Source organism: Anopheles coluzzii, chromosome 2, assembly GCF_943734685.1.
Source record: "Anopheles coluzzii chromosome 2, AcolN3, whole genome shotgun sequence".
Classification (NCBI taxonomy): Eukaryota; Metazoa; Arthropoda; class Insecta; order Diptera; family Culicidae; genus Anopheles; species Anopheles coluzzii.
The window spans coordinates 28,258,912-28,276,190 of NC_064670.1; the positions used below are offsets into that span (position 1 = coordinate 28,258,912).

Genomic DNA, 17,279 nt, shown 5'->3' on the forward strand with positions numbered 1-17,279 from the left:
CCTTGTTTACAATACTGCCGGAATGTTCTCGATCAAACTGCAGGGAAATCCTCTATAGTTGCAGCCATTGGAACGTTCTGGATCGTTTCTGTCGGCTCTCATTGTGTGACCGGACTCGGCGAAGGTTCTGGAACCACTGTCACGGGCAAGTCTATAGGAGTCCATTACCCTTACCTTGGGTAGAGCTCTGTTCATAGAACGTATTGATTAACGTTTCGAAATGTAGGTAGAATGTGAACTTGGCACCATATTATTTAGGATCATAGCTCAGAAACCTTCATGTATACCGTTGTATCACATTCTATGTTTAATACCTATTTCACAACCTACCCTTCCATAGGTAGACTTTCATGCAAACGTTTTTAAGTAAAGGTACAAAAAGATCACAAGAATTTCCAATGTAATTCCTAGTATGATAAGTTCTGCTTCATCTAAAAAACATCGAAATTTGTGATGTATGATTTTTTTTAAACTGCTGTACAAATAGAATCGAGTGAGTCATGTATCCAGCAATAACTTCTCATTTTGCTTGGCCTCATAAAATCAATATCAATATTCATAGACAAGACAAGAGCCGCTCAAGAGATGCTCAACATTGGAAACGGGCCCCACTCGTTAGCTCCCCTAGCATCCCCAGCGTTGATATTACCTCCCAGGCAGGTCGCAGAGAGCAACAAAACGCTCGAGCTTCAAATTAGAGCCACAATTTGTAAACCAACCCCACCGCCACCATCCCGCACAACCGGAATCGGCTCTCATCCAACGGTGAAGGCCACCGGTTGATGCTTGGCCGAATATGAGCTGTCAGGCGTGTATGTGCGAACGGTGTTGAAACGCGAACACCCTTCCAAAACTGCCCCTTTCAGAGTGTTCCCTGTTCTCCTCCCGGCCTTAACCCCCGTTTAACAAAAGATTCCCCAAAATTTGCTCAGTCATGGAAGATTTGCAGCACTCTTCTTTTCCGTCATTTATCATCTTTTTCGCAGATTCGCGCAGATGTGTGTGTGCGTGTACTTGTGTTAGAATTCCACAACTTTAATTAAGCGTCAAGCGCAAGCCGTTTGCGTCGATTGTTTCATTCGCTTGCCACTCTAGATGGTCCCCAATTGCAGTATCTTATCTGGAGTATTTTGTTGTTTCAACTCTTCACGAAAGCTGTCCGTCATCGTTCTGTCAGCTAAAACTGTCACTCATTCGCGCGTATCTTCTTTGTGCCTCTATGTTAGCGATGCTTTGTTTTGCTTTTATTGCAACGCAAAATTATAAACCTCGGGAGTGCTTCAGCACCCAACGAACGAAACGTTTGTACTGATAGCCGACTACAACTTTTCCACCTTCAAGTAGTTGCCCGCTTTCGGCGCTATGGTTATCATTTTCGGATCGTATTCTACCCGTTCGGGCGTACGCGCGGACGGCGAGAAGCGGAACTTTCTCAGCAGCGTAATCAATCCCACCTTGGTTTGCATTAAGCCAAACCGCAGCCCAATGCAGATGCGTGGTCCCTCGCCGAATGGGATGAACGTGAACGGGTGTCGTTTTTTCACTTCCTCTGGTAGGAATCGATCCGGATTGAATCGTTCCGGGTCGGGATAGTGGTCCGGATCGCGCTGAATCGCGTAGGCTGGAATTTGCACCAGTGTTCGCTTCGGGATCACATGCTTCGTGCCGGGGATGAGATAGTCCACAGACGGTACGCGGGTTAACGATTCCACCGGTGGGTACTTCCGTAGGGTTTCTGCAATAGAGAAGAAAACAGCAGCCAATAAGCACCAAGTCCGACATACAAAATAGTATGAGGCTCAAACGATTTTTACCGTCAATCACATTGTCTAAATACTTTATGTTCATGACCACGTCGTACGTCACCTCTCCACCGTTCTCCGCAATAGCTCGATTAATTTCCTCTCTCAGCCGCTCCTGGATGTCCGGGTTCTTTGCCAGCTCGTACAGACAGAAGCTTTGTGTGGTGGACGACGTCTCAAAACCCGCCAGGAAAAAAACAAACGCCTGGGCCGCTAGCTCGTTCTGTGTCATGCCGACCTCTCCCTTGCCCACACTACCGTCATCACTATCGTCCAGCTTGCCCTTGTTCTTGATCTGCAGCATCAGGTTCATGAAGTCGTTCCGCTTCACGTTGTTCGCCTCCCGGTAGTCGACCGTTTCCTTCACGATGTCCAGGAAGAATCGCTCCACATCGTTGTACGTGATCTTCATGTGCAGATTGCGCACCAGCGTCGGGTAGGACGACGCGAGGAAAGTCTTCATCATGATCATCGTATTCAACTCGAACGCCTTGTTGCCGTACTTGCGGAACTCCGAGTCTGTACGCTTAAGTGTATTGCACTCGATGCCGAACGCGCAAGTCCCAATCACGTCCGTCGTAAAACGGCCCAGGATATCCTTCATCTCCACCTCCGGTTGGTTGTAGCTTTGCTCCATACACTTTTCCAGCTCAAGCCCCACATCCCATATTGTGCCGAACATTTGCTTCATCCGGCCCGAGGTGAACGTCGGCGTAAGCTTCTGGCGCATCAACCGCCACGGTTGGCCCTCCAGTGCGAACAGATGTCCCGTGAGCGGGTCGTCCTTTGCATTGGTAAACACGCCGTGATCGTGAAACACGTTAAAATCCTTCACCAGGATCGTCTTCGCCAGCTCCGGGTCGATCACCAGCACCGAGGGCACGATAAACTGGCTAATGCCACCGTACCGTTCGCCCCGCTGCTTGAAGTATCGGTACAGCTCCTGATGGATGTCGGCGCCGTGCCGCGTTTGGGCCTGGCCCTTCGCATGCCCGAACAGAAAGTGTGGATTCGGCGCGTACGGAAACCCATTGTCCTTCCAATAGTTATGCTTATTGCGTATGAACAGATACACGATCGACACTGCGAAGATGAACGCGGCCAGCACCGCGTTAATTAGCTCCATCGTTTGCCTAATTCGAGCCACCGGGACAAACTGAGCAGGTACGGGTGTTGCTCGGCAAGTTATATAGACTGCTAGGCAATCGGGCTCGCCTACCCGAAATACGGTGGCCAGCAGATAAATCAGCACATGCTGTCAGTGTGTTTGTGTGTGGTGCGGTGAATTCGTTGAGATGTTCCTAAGCATAAATTGTACTAGTCATCGGGTGGCGATATTTACAAACAACTTCCAGTGTGTTGGTATCAGCGTGTGCGTGGTTTTTTCGCCTTTTTGCAACAGCGTGATGTTGGCAGGGAGGTCATTAGAAGAAAGTGCTGAATGCAATGACTTAACACGGGCCGAATAAAAAAAAAACGTGCCTTTTTGTACACTGGGCACGCGTTTGCCGCAGGTGACTTTGAACGTTTAATTAAATTTAATTATCCGCAACGGAAACGTTGATAGGATAAATTTTGTCTTCAAAAATACACAAAACGGAACGAAAAGCTTCAATGTGTGAAGTTATCTGGCTGAGTTACCTTACATCATTCAGGGTATCGTTGGAGGTTAAAGACATATTAATGATTGAAACCAGCTACAGAACAGGTTTGCATGGTCTCCACCTGCATTTTATTCTATTCACATTCTGTCAAGATCGTCATAAACACTCGCAACAGTATAATTGTGTGGTTCTCATAAACAAAGCATCTTTTTTTAACGAATCAGCTCTTTAAGCCATAAAGTTTCTTGCCGCCCAGAGAAGACAAACAAATAAAACAATAGTTGGTTTAAACTAAACAAAAAAAGATGTATTTGATCTCGTAAGAGTACGACTTATTGTAAAAGTGTGTTGAAGAACACACGACTGCCTCATGACAGCAGCTACGCAATCTTATCCACCTTCAGATAGTTCCCACCAACAGGGGACAGCGTAAACATCTTCGGATCGTATACAACCCGCTCCGGTGTCCGTGCGGACGGTGAGAAGCGGAACCGACGCAGCAGGTTTATCAGGCCCACCTTCGTCTGCATCATGCCGAACCGCAACCCAATGCAGATGCGTGGTCCCTCGCCGAACGGTAGAAACACGTACGGGTGTCGCTTTTTCACCTCCTCCGGCAGGAAGCGATCGGGATCGAACCGTTCCGGATCGGGATAGTGGTCCGGATCACGCTGGATCGCGTAGATCGGTATCTGTACGACCGTGTCCTTCGGTACGATGTGCCTGGTGCCGGGTATCACATAATCACTCGACGGTTTGCGTGTGAGCGTTTCAACCGGTGGATATTTGCGTAACGTTTCTGTACAACAACGAGAAGAGTAAACAAACGAAATTATGGCACTTCGTATTACGACAACCAACATGGTCACACCCCCACACACAAACACTTCATACTAACCGTTAATTACGTTGTCCAAATACTGTATGTTCATCGCCACATCGTACGTCACCTCGCCACCGTTCTCCTCGATCGCACGGTTGATCTCCTCCCGCAAGCGATCCTGAATGTCCGGGTTCTTGGCCAGCTCGTACAGACAGAAGCTTTGCGTAGTTGAGGACGTCTCGAAGCCGGCCAGGAAAAAGATCAGCACTTGGGCCGCTAGCTCATTGTGCGTTAATCCAACCTCACCCTTCCCAACAACCGTACCGTGATCGTCGAGCTTGCCCTTGTTCTTGATCTGCAGCAGCAGATTCATAAAGTCGTTCCGCTGCACGTTGTTCGTCTCGCGATAGTCGACCGTTTCGCGCACGATTTTCATGAAAAAGTCTTCCACGTCCTGCTGCGTCGTACGGACGTGTAGCTTACGTGCCAGCTGCGGGTACGAGGTGGCAAAGAAAAACTTTGTCAACGTTATCGGGTCCAGCTCGAACGCCTTGTTGCCGTACTTGCGGAAGTCCGAGTCCGGCGTCTTGAGCGTGTTACACTCAATGCCGAACGCGCACGTCCCGATCACATCGGTCGTAAACCGTCCCAGCACATCTTTCATCTCTACCTCCGGCTGGTTGTAGTTCTCCTCCATATACTTTTCCAACTCAAGCGCAACCGCCCAGATGGTGCCGAACATTTGCTTCATCCGGCCCGAGGTGAACGTCGGCGTAAGCTTCTGACGCAACAATCGCCACGGTGTTCCCTCGAGTCCGAACAGATTGCCCGTAAATGGGTCATCTCGCGGATTGGAATACACGCCACGATCGTGAAACACGTTAAAGTCCTTCACCAGAATCGTCTTCACCAGCTCCGGATCGACCACGATCAGCGACGGCATAATGAAGAGACTGATGCCACCGTACGGCACACCGCGCTGCTTGAAGTATCGGTACAGTTCCTGATTAATGTCGGCTCCATGGCGCGTCCGGGACTGTCCCTTCACGTGCCCGTAGAACAGGTGGGGCTTGGGTGCGTACGGTACGCCCTGATCCTTCCAAAAGTTGTGCTTGCTGCGCACAAATAGATACACGATCGAGACCACGAAAATAAAGGCCGTCAGCACTATCGTAATGGGCTCCATTGCGGACACAGCTGGCCCTAACGTTTTTACAGTTCTGCCGAAACTGAGCGTGCTTCGGGCCGCGACTGTCCACTATATATAACCCGCAGCGAAGCGCTGAAGCGTAGATAATGTGCGTAGCACCGAATTGTACATACACACCTTGCCATCGATGAGATGACTTGACGAAAGCTTCGCCGTAGCTCACCCGAAACTGTCTCATGCGTCGAAATATTCGTTGCTGTTGTATTGGTGAAATCGATCGTGTTGCCATAAACCCTGCCCCTCCGCTCACAAGCGACAGTGGGGCTTTGACTTCAAATGCTTTCAAAACATGGTATTGGTATGTTGGAGAAATAGGACCAATTTCTTATAAATATTCTCTTTTTTTTTGTTTTAAGAAATTCTTATTGTAAGAAACATATCAACAAAGTATGGCATATTTTTCACTCTCTAGGATAAAATCTTGAAATCCCACGCAACGTATGTTATTCGATTTGTTGTAGATCAGTAAATACTCGACAAGAAGGGACCAACACACATACACACATCAATGAACCCCAATTATTGAAATGGAATGATGAAATTTGTGTTGTATTGCTGTATGCCTCTGATGCTTTGCATCGTGTGATGCAACCTGCAGCAATAGTTAGCATTATTCATCACTTACTGTGTAAGACTGTAATCTTTCCGTTCCAACAGTATTTTCACGTGAACCGATAGCTAAAATGAAATAGATAGCTAATCCCATCTGTCAGATAAACTTGTGCACATGCAGCGTAATCTTAGAGGAATTTGGCGCAACGCGTATTCATCACTGACGCAATGACTTTGCTTATTTCAATACGTTTATCACGTTTTAGAAGATTAGCCAGAGCCGGTCTTGTAGTACAGTCGTCAACTCGTACGACTTAACAACATGCCCGTCATGGGTTCGATCCCCAAATAGACCGTGCCGCCATACGTAGGATTGACTATCCTGCTATGGGGGGAAATCAATTAGTCACTGAAAGCCAAAGCCCACTAGTGGTACAGGTAGGCCTTGACCGACAACGGTTGTTGAGCCAAAGAAGAAGAAGAAGAAGATTAGCTTTAAGGCTTAGTAAGTGGATGTGAAATAAGATCAACACTGCAATGACATGGTAAATGGTAAACTACACTATTTCCAGTATTCACCTATACAACAAACATCTTTGTTTACTCAAGGTTGAACGATCAAAGATGTGTGTTTTTTATATGTTATATTTCAACAGTGAACTGGATGCATTCGGGATGCAAAACATTGGAAAGTTAAAAAACCATTTTAACGAAAATGTTTGTTATTGCACATGGGAAAAGAACGTTATTTCTTGTCGATGTTTTAAAGATCGACATGCAACGTTTACAAAAACTCTTTACACCTGCCCCTAGCAGAAAGAGATTATAAACGTGTTTAAACGTGTTCGTTTTATTTGTCCCACTTAAAACAATGTCTTAGTTCTAAACACAAACAGTACACTTACAATTCCTTCGGAATGATTGCAATCTAGTTATCTAAATCGAGGCGTAAAGTATAATAAAAATTTCTCCCCTTAACAATGAGTTCTCCCCTCTTGCACACGGGCACTATATCTTATCAACCTTCAGATAATTACCGGTGGACGGTGATAATATGAAGGACTTTGGGTCAAACACGATTTTGGCCGGCGTTTGCGATGAGGGCGTGAAGCGGAAGTTTCGCAGCAGCGTAATCAGCCCAATCTTTGCCTGCATTACGCCAAACCGCAGCCCGATACAGATGCGTGGCCCCTCGCCGAACGGCAAAAACACGTACGGGTGTCGCTTTTTCACCTCCTCCGGCAGGAAGCGGTCCGGGTTGAACTGGTCCGGCTCGGGGTAGAACTCGGGATCGCGGTGCAGCGCGTACACGGGTATCTGGATGAATGTGTCCTTCGGTATCACGTGCTTGGTCCCGGGCACGGTGTAATCACGCATCGGTACGCGCGAAAGTGACTCGATCGGCGGGTACTTGCGCAGGGTTTCTACAATGAAAGGAGAAGTAAGCAAAGTAGGTTCCAAAAAACACATCCCACCCGCTCCCATTGCTTACCATTGATAACGTTGTCCAGATATTGCACGTTCATCACCATGTCGTACGTCACCTCGCCACCGTTCTCCTCCACCGCACGCTCGATTTCCTCCCGCAGACGGTCCTGAATGTCCGGGTTCTTGGCCAGCTCGTACAGACAGAAGTTCATCGTGGTCGAGGACGTCTCGAAGCCGGCCAGGAAGAACACAAACACCTGCGCGGCCAGCTCGTTCATCGTCAGGCCCGCCGCACCCTTGATCGGCACATCGCCACCGTCCAGCGAGCCCGTGTTCTTGATCTGCAGCAGCAGGTTCATGAAGTCGTTCCGCTGCACGTTGTTCATCTCGCGGTACTCCACCGTCTCGCGCACAACCTGCAGGAAGAACCGCTCCACACCCTCGTCGGTCAGCTTCATGCCGATGCGCTTCGCCAAACCCTTGAACGTGGTCGCAAACATAAACTTCAGCATCAGCAGCGTATCCTGCTCGAACACCTTGTTGCCGTACTTGCGGAAGTCCGAGTCCGGATTCTTCAGCGTGTTACACTCGATGCCGAACGCGCACGTCCCGATCACGTCCGTGGTGAAGCGGGCCAGCACATCCTTCATCTCAATCTCGCGGTGGCAGTGCTCGTTCATATACTTCAGGAACTCGCCCGCCACCTGCTGTATCGTGCCGAACATTTGCTTCATCCGACCGGAGGTGAACGTGGGCGTAAGCTTCTGGCGCAGCACGCGCCACTCGTGACCCTCCAGCGCGAACAGATGGGCCGACAGCGGGTCCGCTTTGGCATCGTTAAACACGCCCCGATCGTGGAACACGCTAAAGTCCTTCACCAGGATCGACTTCACCAGCTCCGGATCGGCCACGATCAGGCCGGGCAGGAAGAACATGCTCATGCCACCGATCGGTTCGCCGCGGTTCTTAAACTCCCAGTACAGCTCCTCGTTGATGTACGATGCGTGCTTGGACTGGAACTGCTCCATGTGCCCGTACAGCAGGTGGGGCTTCTGGCGCGTGTAGGGAAAGCACCGATCACGCCAATAGTTGTGCCGACTGCGCAGGTATAGGTACGCAATCGAGACGACGAACACGAACGCGGTCAACACGTAGCTTAACAGATCCATCTTGCTGCTCTCGCCGATGCCACGCAACTGAATGGAGTCAATTGCCGTTCGCGTACCTTTTATGACTCCATCCCTAGTTTTCATGCGCCCAGCCCGCGTTTACTTGATGGTGTGAGTTCAATCCGCTCGCAAACGATGACTTGCGGTTTTTGCCTTGCGGTAGATTTGTGTTTTTTTGGCTATCTGTAGAAATCGCACAACATATACCAACACACATGCAGAATCGATTATGTTACCGCTCGCTGGCTTACGATATCTTGCGCAGGGGCGTTCCTGACCTAGGGTGATGAGCGAGTACGAGCTGCGGAGTATTTGTGGGCAATGGTGAGCTCCAAATAAGGAACTTGCTATCATCTAACCCCATTGCCCGTATGGTGACTCACTATCAATGTGATAATTTGTGAAGGCGCGTGGTGCTTATCACAACCTTGATAAACATCCACTTTCCTTATACGGACAATCAGCTGGATAAGGAATGTTCATATATGGGCGAACGGTTACAATTCACTTCCTCCAACCGAAGCACCAAACTCATTCTTTATTATCATCCACAAAAAAAGCACCCCCGGCTACGCTTCACACCTGCTCGATGCGCAAATAATTACCCCCCGCAGGTGAGAGTATGAACGATTTCGGATCGAACACGATGCGGTCCGGTGTTTGTGCCGTTGGGAGGAAGCGGAACGCACGCACCATGCTCACCAGACCCACCTTCACCTGCATCATGCCGAACCGCATACCGATGCACACTCGGGGCCCCTCGCCGAACGGCAGAAACGTGTACGGTGTCCGGTTCCGGCTCGCTTCCGCCGAGAAGCGGTCCGGATCGAAACACTCCGGCTCGGGATAGTGGGCGGGATCGTGATGTATGGCGTACACCGGGATCTGCACTCCGACATGGCGCGGTATAACGTGCCGGGTGCCTGGTATGGTGTAATCCTGTCCCGCAACGCGCAGCGTCGTTTCGAGCGGCGGATACTTGCGCAGGGTTTCTGGGAGCAGAATAAAAGGGAAATAAAACGGAATTGAGTGAGTGTTTGGCTGAAAGCATTCCCGTAATATCTGACCTACCGTTCACCACCTGTCCGAGATACTCGTGTCCCATCACCATGTCGTACGTCGGCTCGCCCCCATTCGCATCGATCGAACGGTTCAGCTCGTCCCGCAGCCGCTCCTGGATGTGCGGATTCTTCGCCAGCTCGTACAGACAGAAGTTCATCACGGTCGAGGACGTTTCGAAGCCGGCGACGAAAAAGATAAACACCTGCGCGGCCAGCTCATTCATCGTCATCCCGGTGCGGTCCGCCGACGCCGACCCCTCCTGTTCCTGCTCCTCCAGGCAGCCCTTGTTCTTGATCTGCAGCAGCAGGTTCAGGAAATCGTTCCGCTGCACACCGTTCCGCTCCCGGTGCTCCACCGTGTCGTGGACGAGGTTCATGAAGAACGCTTCCAAATCATCGTCCGTCACCTTGACGCCCAGCTTCACGGCCTGCGCCCGGAACAGCATCGCAAAGGTCATCTTCACCATCGCCAGCATGCGATGCTCGAACACCCGCCGCCCGTACTTGAGAAAGTCCGAGTCCGGATTCCGCAGCGTATTGCACTCGATGCCGAACGCGCACGTCCCGATCACGTCGGTGGTGAAGCGGGCCAGCACCGCCTTCATCTCCAGCTCCCGGTCGATCTGCTCGAGCAGATGGCGGTGCAGTTCCGTCGCCACCTGCAGCATGGTGCCGAACATTTGCTTCATCCGGCCGGACGTGAACGTCGGCGTAAGCTTCTGCCTCAGCGCACGCCACTCGTGTCCTTCCAGCGCGAACAGATTGCCGGACAGTGGGTCCGCCCGCGGGTTGCTGTACATGCCGCGATCGTGAAACACGGCGAAATCCTTCACCAGCACCGTCTTTACCAGCTCGATATCGCACACCATCACTATCGGCATGAAGAAAAAGCTGTAGCCCATGTAGCGTTCGCCGCGGTCCTGGGCGTAGCGATAGATTTCCTGCGTCACGTACGCCGCATGCCGGGTGGTTCCGTTGCCCTGCATCTGCCCGTACAGCAGGCTCGGGCTGGGCTTGCAGGGGAAGCCTCGGCTACGCCAGTAGTTGTGCTTGCTGCGCAGAAACAGATACGCAAGCGATAAGAGCAACACCACACCGAGCAGTAGCACGCCGAGCAGTGACATGGCGGACAAAGTGTGACCGCAACAAGCGCCGTGGAAAGACTGATGCGCTCAGCGCATCGGACAGTGTTGCGGGGTTCGGAAACCGAACGCTTCCCGATCCCCAATACTCTCGCGAGTCGGTCTAATTGTGTAAACAAGCCATTAACATTCTAGCAACCAGCTCGATACGTGTGCGTTCGGGATCGTTTCTCAACGCCAAAAGTGCTTTTATTCACATAAACAATTCACCATATGGAGTGCGTTACGCGCGGCATATACTATTTCCTGCCGATGACGCAATGGACGCGCGCGTTCCGCAGCTCAAGTTTCGACAGCCGACCGTCGGAAGGGAAAATATTACAAACATCAATGCTATAAATATAATACAGCTTGGTTTTTTTTACCATCAAACGGTAGCAGGAACCATCTGCATTTGATTAAAAAGAAGACACCACACTCCATCAGCTTCAAAGCTTCTCCACCTCCAGATAGTTCCCACTGTCCGGCGACAGCACAAACACGTTCGGCATAAACCGGATACGGTCAGGCGTTTGCTCCGTCGGCGAAAATCGGAACTGACGCAGCAGCGTGATCAGGCCCACCTTCGTCTGCATCATGCCGAACCGCAGCCCGATACAGATGCGTGGTCCCTCGCCGAACGGCATGTACACGTACGCGGGCCGTGCATTCGCTACCTCCGGCCGGAACCGCTCCGGATCGAACCGTTCCGGGTCGGGATAGTACTGGGCGTCGTGGTGCAGCGCGTAGATCGGTATCTGTATCATCGTGCCCTTCGGGATGACGTGCGCCGTGCCGGGGACGGTGTAATCATGCTCGGGCGCACGCGTAACCGTTTCCAGCGGGGGATACTTGCGCAGCGTTTCTAAAACGGATCCATTAAAACCCCGATTCGATTAAGCAGCTATTTGATTGGGCTAGCAGGTCACTTACCATCCACGACCCAGTTGAGGTACTCCGTTCCCATCACTACATCGTACGTCAGCTCGCCACCGTTCTCCTCCACCGCACGCTCGATTTCCCGCCTCAACCGCTCCTGGATGTCCGGGTGCTTGGCCAGCTCGTACAGGCAGAAGTTCATCGTGGTCGAGGACGTCTCGAAGCCGGCCAAAAAGAAGATAAACACCTGCGCCGCCAGCTCGTTCATCGTCATACCGACCTCCCCTTTGCCAATGTGGTCCTCCTCCCCTTCCCACAGCTTGCCAGTGTTTTTGATCTGCAGCAGCAGGTTCAGGAAATCGTTGCGCTTCACATTGTTCCGCTCCCGATACTCGACCGTTTCGCGCACCAGATTCATGAAGAACGTTTCCACATCGGCGTCGGTAATTTTGAGCGTAAACTTGCTCGAAATCTTTCGCGCCATCAGCACCAAAATGATCTTGATCATGGTGGACACCTTCTGCTCGAACACTTTGTTGCCGTACTTGAGAAAGTCCGAGTCCGGGTTGCGCAGCGTATTGCACTCGATACCGAACGCGCACGTCCCGATCACATCGGTCGTGTAGCGGGCCAGCACGTCCTTCATCTCCATCTGGCCGGTGTGCGTGGCCACGTGCTGGCCCAACCGCTCGGCCACCTCCAGCACCGTGGCAAACATTTGCTTCATCTTGCCGGACGTGAAGGTGGGCGTGAGCTTCTGGCGCAGGATTTTCCACGCCTTGCCCTGCAGCGCAAACAGCGTGCCGGACAGTGGATCTATCTCGGGATCGCTGAACAGACCCCGGTCGTGAAAGATGTGGAAATCTTTGACGAGTATCGTTTTGATGAACTCCGGATCGATCGCCATTACCGCCGGTATGACGAACAAGTTGAAGCCGCCAAATGCATCACCACGCTTCTTAAACTCGCGATAGATTTCACTCGAGATGTACGAAGCGTGCCGCTCGGTATTAACACCCTTTACGTGGCCAAACAGTAGCTTTTGGTTGGGCAGGGTGGGAAACTGACGGTTGCTCCAGTAATTGTACCGGTTGCGCACAAACAGATACAGCCCGGTCGCGAGCGCGACCAGCAACGACAAAGTCAAGGTCAAGAGCTCCATGCTCGATAGGTGTTGCTTGGTTACCGGCTCACACGTTACTGAGCAGAACGCTTGCCAACTTTAGAGCGTTTGGCGGGTGGGAGACAACGAAATTGAGAGACTAGATGTTTGAGAGATAGAATAAGAGAGATAACGCTTTTAGGAAGGGCTAACGACTCCATCGCACGCCCCAACACACATACACGCTTGCACAGATTGAAATGACGCGATCGGGGAGGTAGTAGTACATGATGATTTCATTCACAAACTCACCCTCCTCCAATCTAACGGTGATGTTAAACGGTCGTGCACAAGCTAACCTTTGGATAGAAGCAATGTGTGTGTGTTTTTTCACAACAATGCTCACGTAAACACTTCTATTTCATATCAGGGAATATGGGGCACAGTGGACACACATACTTGTGGCTCTTTTGTCATCGGTAAAATGAACCCAAAGGATTGAAATCAGTGGCGGATTTAACGGTGCGCGGACTGAGCGGCCGCGGGGGGCCCCGTCAATGTAGGGGCCCCGTGTATGGTAATTCCAGCATATAGAAGAGTGTGTACAGTAATCTCACTGAGAGCACTTCTGTGCTAGATTGGGGCCATGGATGAAGGGACTCATAAACTATAGGGACCCAGTACAGGGATTCTGAGCACCCCCCCCCCCCCCCCCCCGCCAGCAAACCATTAACGTGTGTTTGATTCAAAACTTAATGCAGCAATATGCACCCCCCCCCCCCCCCCCCGCTCGACACCAACCGTGGGGCCTCCACTGCTTTTAACGCTTAGGGCCCCCAACACCCTAAATCCGCCACTGATTGAAATGTATACATTGCAATATCAAAACCGTGTACATTTAATGGTCTAGATTTGCTCTTAATAATCAAGATTTTGCTGACATATGGTGTTCCTTTCAGCATCATCCAGACAGTAAAGATATTTTGCAAATCTTGAAATGATCTGCAAAATTAAATCCATTTTCTACATTTCACACCCAGCCATTGAAAAAAAGCCCTGGTATGGGACAATATTGACACTTGCATTTTAGACAAAATGGATAGATTCTTCTAACAGTTGACACATGAAGAGATGTTGCACTATTTTCATTTTTCTTCAATTATTTATTAAAACAATAATAACAATAACAATAATTAAATAATTGAGGCGAGCTCTACACATAAATTATACGAAATATTTATAAAAAAAACTTTATTGAGTACAAGAGTTACCAACAAACAGTTGTTTAGTTTAGCATATATTGCCCCGATGCTATGTTCATTTTGCCAAGTATAACCATATGGCAAACGGCCACTTACATTCGTTGAAGTAAAGCGCTAGCGGGCGATCCGGCCAGTATTTCTTGAGGCAGAAGAGAGTTTTAGTTTAGGTTCAAATCCAGCTGCACATGTGGGTACTATTGCTCTGCCCCTTGTGTCCCATGATAAGGTTCTCTCTTGTCTTAAACGGGAAGGGCCACTTACATAGAATATTACCCCAAGCTCCCATACTTTAATATCTATTGTTGCCACCCTATTCTGACGGCAAATAAAAGACCACAAAAATACGATGAGTTGGCATACACCCTTGCGTACGTACACCCGTGATACGATAATCGATGCCGTGGTAGTTACCTCTATCCAAAGACCCCCCCCCCCTCATCTACTTCACCGCAAAGGAGGGTTTACTGCCCCGACGTCTTATCGCTCAGCCGGTCAAACTCTCTCCACGTTCAGGTACATACCGCTGCCAGCGGCTAGGACAAGCGAACGCGGCTTAAATGTAACGTTTTCCGGCGTACGGTCCACGTCCAGCGTGAAGCGGAACGATCGCACCATTGCCACCAAGCCGACCTTCACCAGCATCAGCCCGAAGGTGTCCCCGATACAGTGCCGTGGCCCGAGTCCAAACGGCATAAAGGGTGGGCGATTTTTCGACGCGCCGGATAGCTTGGAACTGGCGGCAAACCGGTCCGGATTGTACACGTCCGGCTGAGGATAGTAGGCGGGATCACGGTGTAGCGCGTGGACGGGAACGACCAACAGTGTACCCTGCGGGATGGTCCCAAACCCGTCAATGGGATAGTCATTGCTGGCGACACGGAACAGGAAATCAACCGGTGGATACATTCGCAGTGTTTCTGGGTTAGGAGGGATGAGAGGAAGTGTTATCTCACTGCGAAGAGACATTCAATCTGTACACTTACCCTTCACCACCTGATCGAGATATCCAAGCGCCATCACCATATCGTAGCTCAGCTGACCATCGGTTTCGTCCAGTGCTGCCACAATGCTGCCACGCAGCCTGTCCTGCACCGCCCCATGCTTGGCCAGCTCGTACAGACAGAAGCTGAGCAGGCTGGCGGACGTCTCGAACCCGGCAATGAAGAACGAATAGCACTGGCCAGCCACCTGCCGCATGTCGAGCGCCCCGTTCGCCTTCATCTCCAGCAGCTGCTGCAGAAAGTCGCGCTTCACCACCTGGTAGCTCTCGCGGTGCAGCACCGTCGACTGGCACAGCTGCAGGAAGAACTGCTCCACCGATGGCTCACTCACGCACAGCCGCAACGCGTCGGCAACCCGCCGGCAGGCGTACCCGAACCGCAGCTTCCACATCCGCCGCAAGCTGCACCGGAACGCACGGTGTCCCATCGCCCGGAACTCCGAGCCCGGGTCGCGTATCGTCCGACAGTCGATACCGAACGCACAGCTGCCGATCACGTCCGTGGCGTACCGTGCCATCAGATCGGTCCACTCCAGATCCCGCCGGCGGCTCTGCGCCCCAATGTACACCACCAGCGTCTGGGCGATGCGCGCCGTCGTTGCGAACATGGTGCGCACACTGCTCGACCCAAGCGCCGGCCGCAGCTGCTGTCGCATGCGGTGCCATCGTTCGCCCGCCACCGAGAAGAGCGTCTCACTGCTCAGCGGATTCACCGTGGCACTCGCGTACAGGCCACGGTTTTGAAATTGGGCGAAATCGTTCACCAGCACCCGCTCGATCAGCTGCCGATCGACGACGAGCAGCACGGGCGAGAAGTACAGGTTGAATCCACCGGCCGGTAGCTTACGCTCGCGGAACTCCCGATACAGCCGCTGCAGCACCGTGGCAGTGTGGTGCTTCGTCACCAGCCCGCCCACATTGCCGTACAGCGGGTGGGAATGGCGAGCCGCCGGTATGCCGTGCCGCTGCCAGAAGGTTTGGCGTCTTCGCAGAAACACGCGAACCGCGACACCGGTCAGCACAATCGTACACAAAACCAGCACCCACGTAAACGCGACCATAACGAACGGGCACTGCGGGCCGAAATAATGTGCCCACTCTGCGGTGGCTTGGTTGCCTTGCCAAGCTGCTTATCTTAGTGTACCACCCCATTGCGCCCCGGTACGATCGATAGCGGGAGCGTATCGGGTCAATGGATGCAATCTTGGCCGACTTATCGGGCTTAGACCACCTTCTCCGCCTCCACCGACATGGTCGTGGTGGACCTTGAGGCTTTGTTTTGCGTACTGTTGACGCGATTCCTAACATAATTAGCGAACCAGAGGACCAGTTCTCGACACATCTAGACGCGTGTAGCCTTCGATGTACGATGTACGTGTGTGCCGTTTCTTTTGTGGCAATGATAAGATTGAGCCATTCTTAAGCTGGCTCCTGTGATGTGTAGGTGGCCAGTTGCAGATAGCTTTAAGGTATCGTAAGCAGCATAAGTACATCACGAAACTCACGTTTGGTGGTGGTGTAATGTCCCATCGCGATTGAATCTCGCTGTCAGTGTAGAGCGGATTGCCTACATTTAGGCGCTACACTTAGTAAGTCTCATTTACTCAATCCGCTTCACTCAAACAAGGATCAAAGCTTTTTTTTGCGATTGGTGTAAACATTTTCGCTTCATATTCATTTATTTTCCATCTATTAACATTTCATCTTTCTTCGTCTACCCTTTGCAGAACACCGTAGATAAGTTAGTACAGCGTGCAAATGCCTCCATCCTGATCGGTACCTCGTCATGGAAGGAACAGTTCGTTGAGGCACTCACTGTCAGCGCCGGTAAGTATGGTTGCTAGCAAGCAAAAACAAAACAAAAAACGCTCATCATAAACGACCCACTAATCGGTTGTTGGGTTATGCTGTTCTCACCAGGTGACGATGATGGCGAGAACGAAGGTGAAGATCCACCGACGCCCAGCTGCATGGACTACATCATGCACTTTGTCACCCTGTTCTGGAAGATTATCTTTGCCTTTATTCCACCAACCGGTAAGTTTTCTTGCGTCACTTCCTGTTTATCCACAGCAGTATTGCTTATGAGCAGTGGCAAGCAGTGCAATAAAGCAAAGTGGGATCCTGTCGAGCTTCGTCACTTCGTGTTTTATTTCCCATAGACACATAATCCGGCACAACTGAAAGCATGCAAAAAAAAACCACACACACACACACACTCAGCCATAGCTTGTAGTAAGCTTGCAAAACAGGACCCACTTTTCTG

At 51.1% G+C, this 17,279-nt stretch overlaps 5 protein-coding genes across 14 annotated transcripts in view; 1 reads left to right on the plus strand and 4 right to left on the minus strand.

Annotated features, from left to right (window-relative positions):
- LOC120950322 (sodium/calcium exchanger 3) overlaps positions 1–17,279 on the plus strand; it is a 116,067-nt gene that overhangs the window by 90,753 nt on the left and 8,035 nt on the right. For all 8 annotated transcript variants that reach the window (XM_040368277.2, XM_040368276.2, XM_040368275.2 and 5 more), the window contains exons 5-6: positions 16,741–16,840; positions 16,934–17,050. In XM_040368277.2, the coding sequence (XP_040224211.2) occupies positions 16,741–16,840; positions 16,934–17,050 (217 nt within the window). The remainder of the gene's footprint in view (positions 1–16,740; positions 16,841–16,933; positions 17,051–17,279) is intronic.
- On the minus strand, positions 1,206–2,985 carry LOC120950324 (probable cytochrome P450 6a14). The gene is made up of 2 exons (XM_040368283.2): positions 1,815–2,985; positions 1,206–1,735 (listed from the first exon to the last, which is right to left on the minus strand). The coding sequence occupies exons 1-2, from the start codon at positions 2,926–2,928 to the stop codon at positions 1,320–1,322; spliced, it is 1,530 nt and encodes a 509-aa protein (XP_040224217.2). The 5' UTR covers positions 2,929–2,985; the 3' UTR covers positions 1,206–1,319.
- Positions 3,688–5,482, minus strand: LOC120950326 (probable cytochrome P450 6a14). The gene is made up of 2 exons (XM_040368285.2): positions 4,305–5,482; positions 3,688–4,205 (listed from the first exon to the last, which is right to left on the minus strand). The coding sequence occupies exons 1-2, from the start codon at positions 5,413–5,415 to the stop codon at positions 3,787–3,789; spliced, it is 1,530 nt and encodes a 509-aa protein (XP_040224219.2). The 5' UTR covers positions 5,416–5,482; the 3' UTR covers positions 3,688–3,786.
- Positions 6,825–10,833, minus strand: LOC120950323 (probable cytochrome P450 6a14). 3 transcript variants are annotated; one of them, XM_049606798.1, is made up of 2 exons: positions 9,660–10,833; positions 6,825–7,415 (listed from the first exon to the last, which is right to left on the minus strand). In XM_049606798.1, the coding sequence occupies exons 1-2, from the start codon at positions 10,771–10,773 to the stop codon at positions 7,000–7,002; spliced, it is 1,530 nt and encodes a 509-aa protein (XP_049462755.1). In that variant the 5' UTR covers positions 10,774–10,833; the 3' UTR covers positions 6,825–6,999. The 3 variants fall into 3 exon arrangements, with proteins under 3 accessions (XP_049462755.1, XP_040224216.2, XP_040224218.2); XM_040368282.2 differs by lacking the exon at positions 9,660–10,833 and adding an exon at positions 7,484–9,152; XM_040368284.2 differs by lacking the exon at positions 6,825–7,415 and adding an exon at positions 9,067–9,580 and having other exon boundaries at positions 9,660–10,828.
- On the minus strand, positions 13,976–16,695 carry LOC120950329 (cytochrome P450 6a2-like). The gene is made up of 2 exons (XM_040368289.2): positions 14,997–16,695; positions 13,976–14,930 (listed from the first exon to the last, which is right to left on the minus strand). Exons 1-2 carry the CDS (start codon positions 16,072–16,074, stop codon positions 14,506–14,508), a joined length of 1,503 nt encoding a protein of 500 aa, XP_040224223.2. The 5' UTR covers positions 16,075–16,695; the 3' UTR covers positions 13,976–14,505.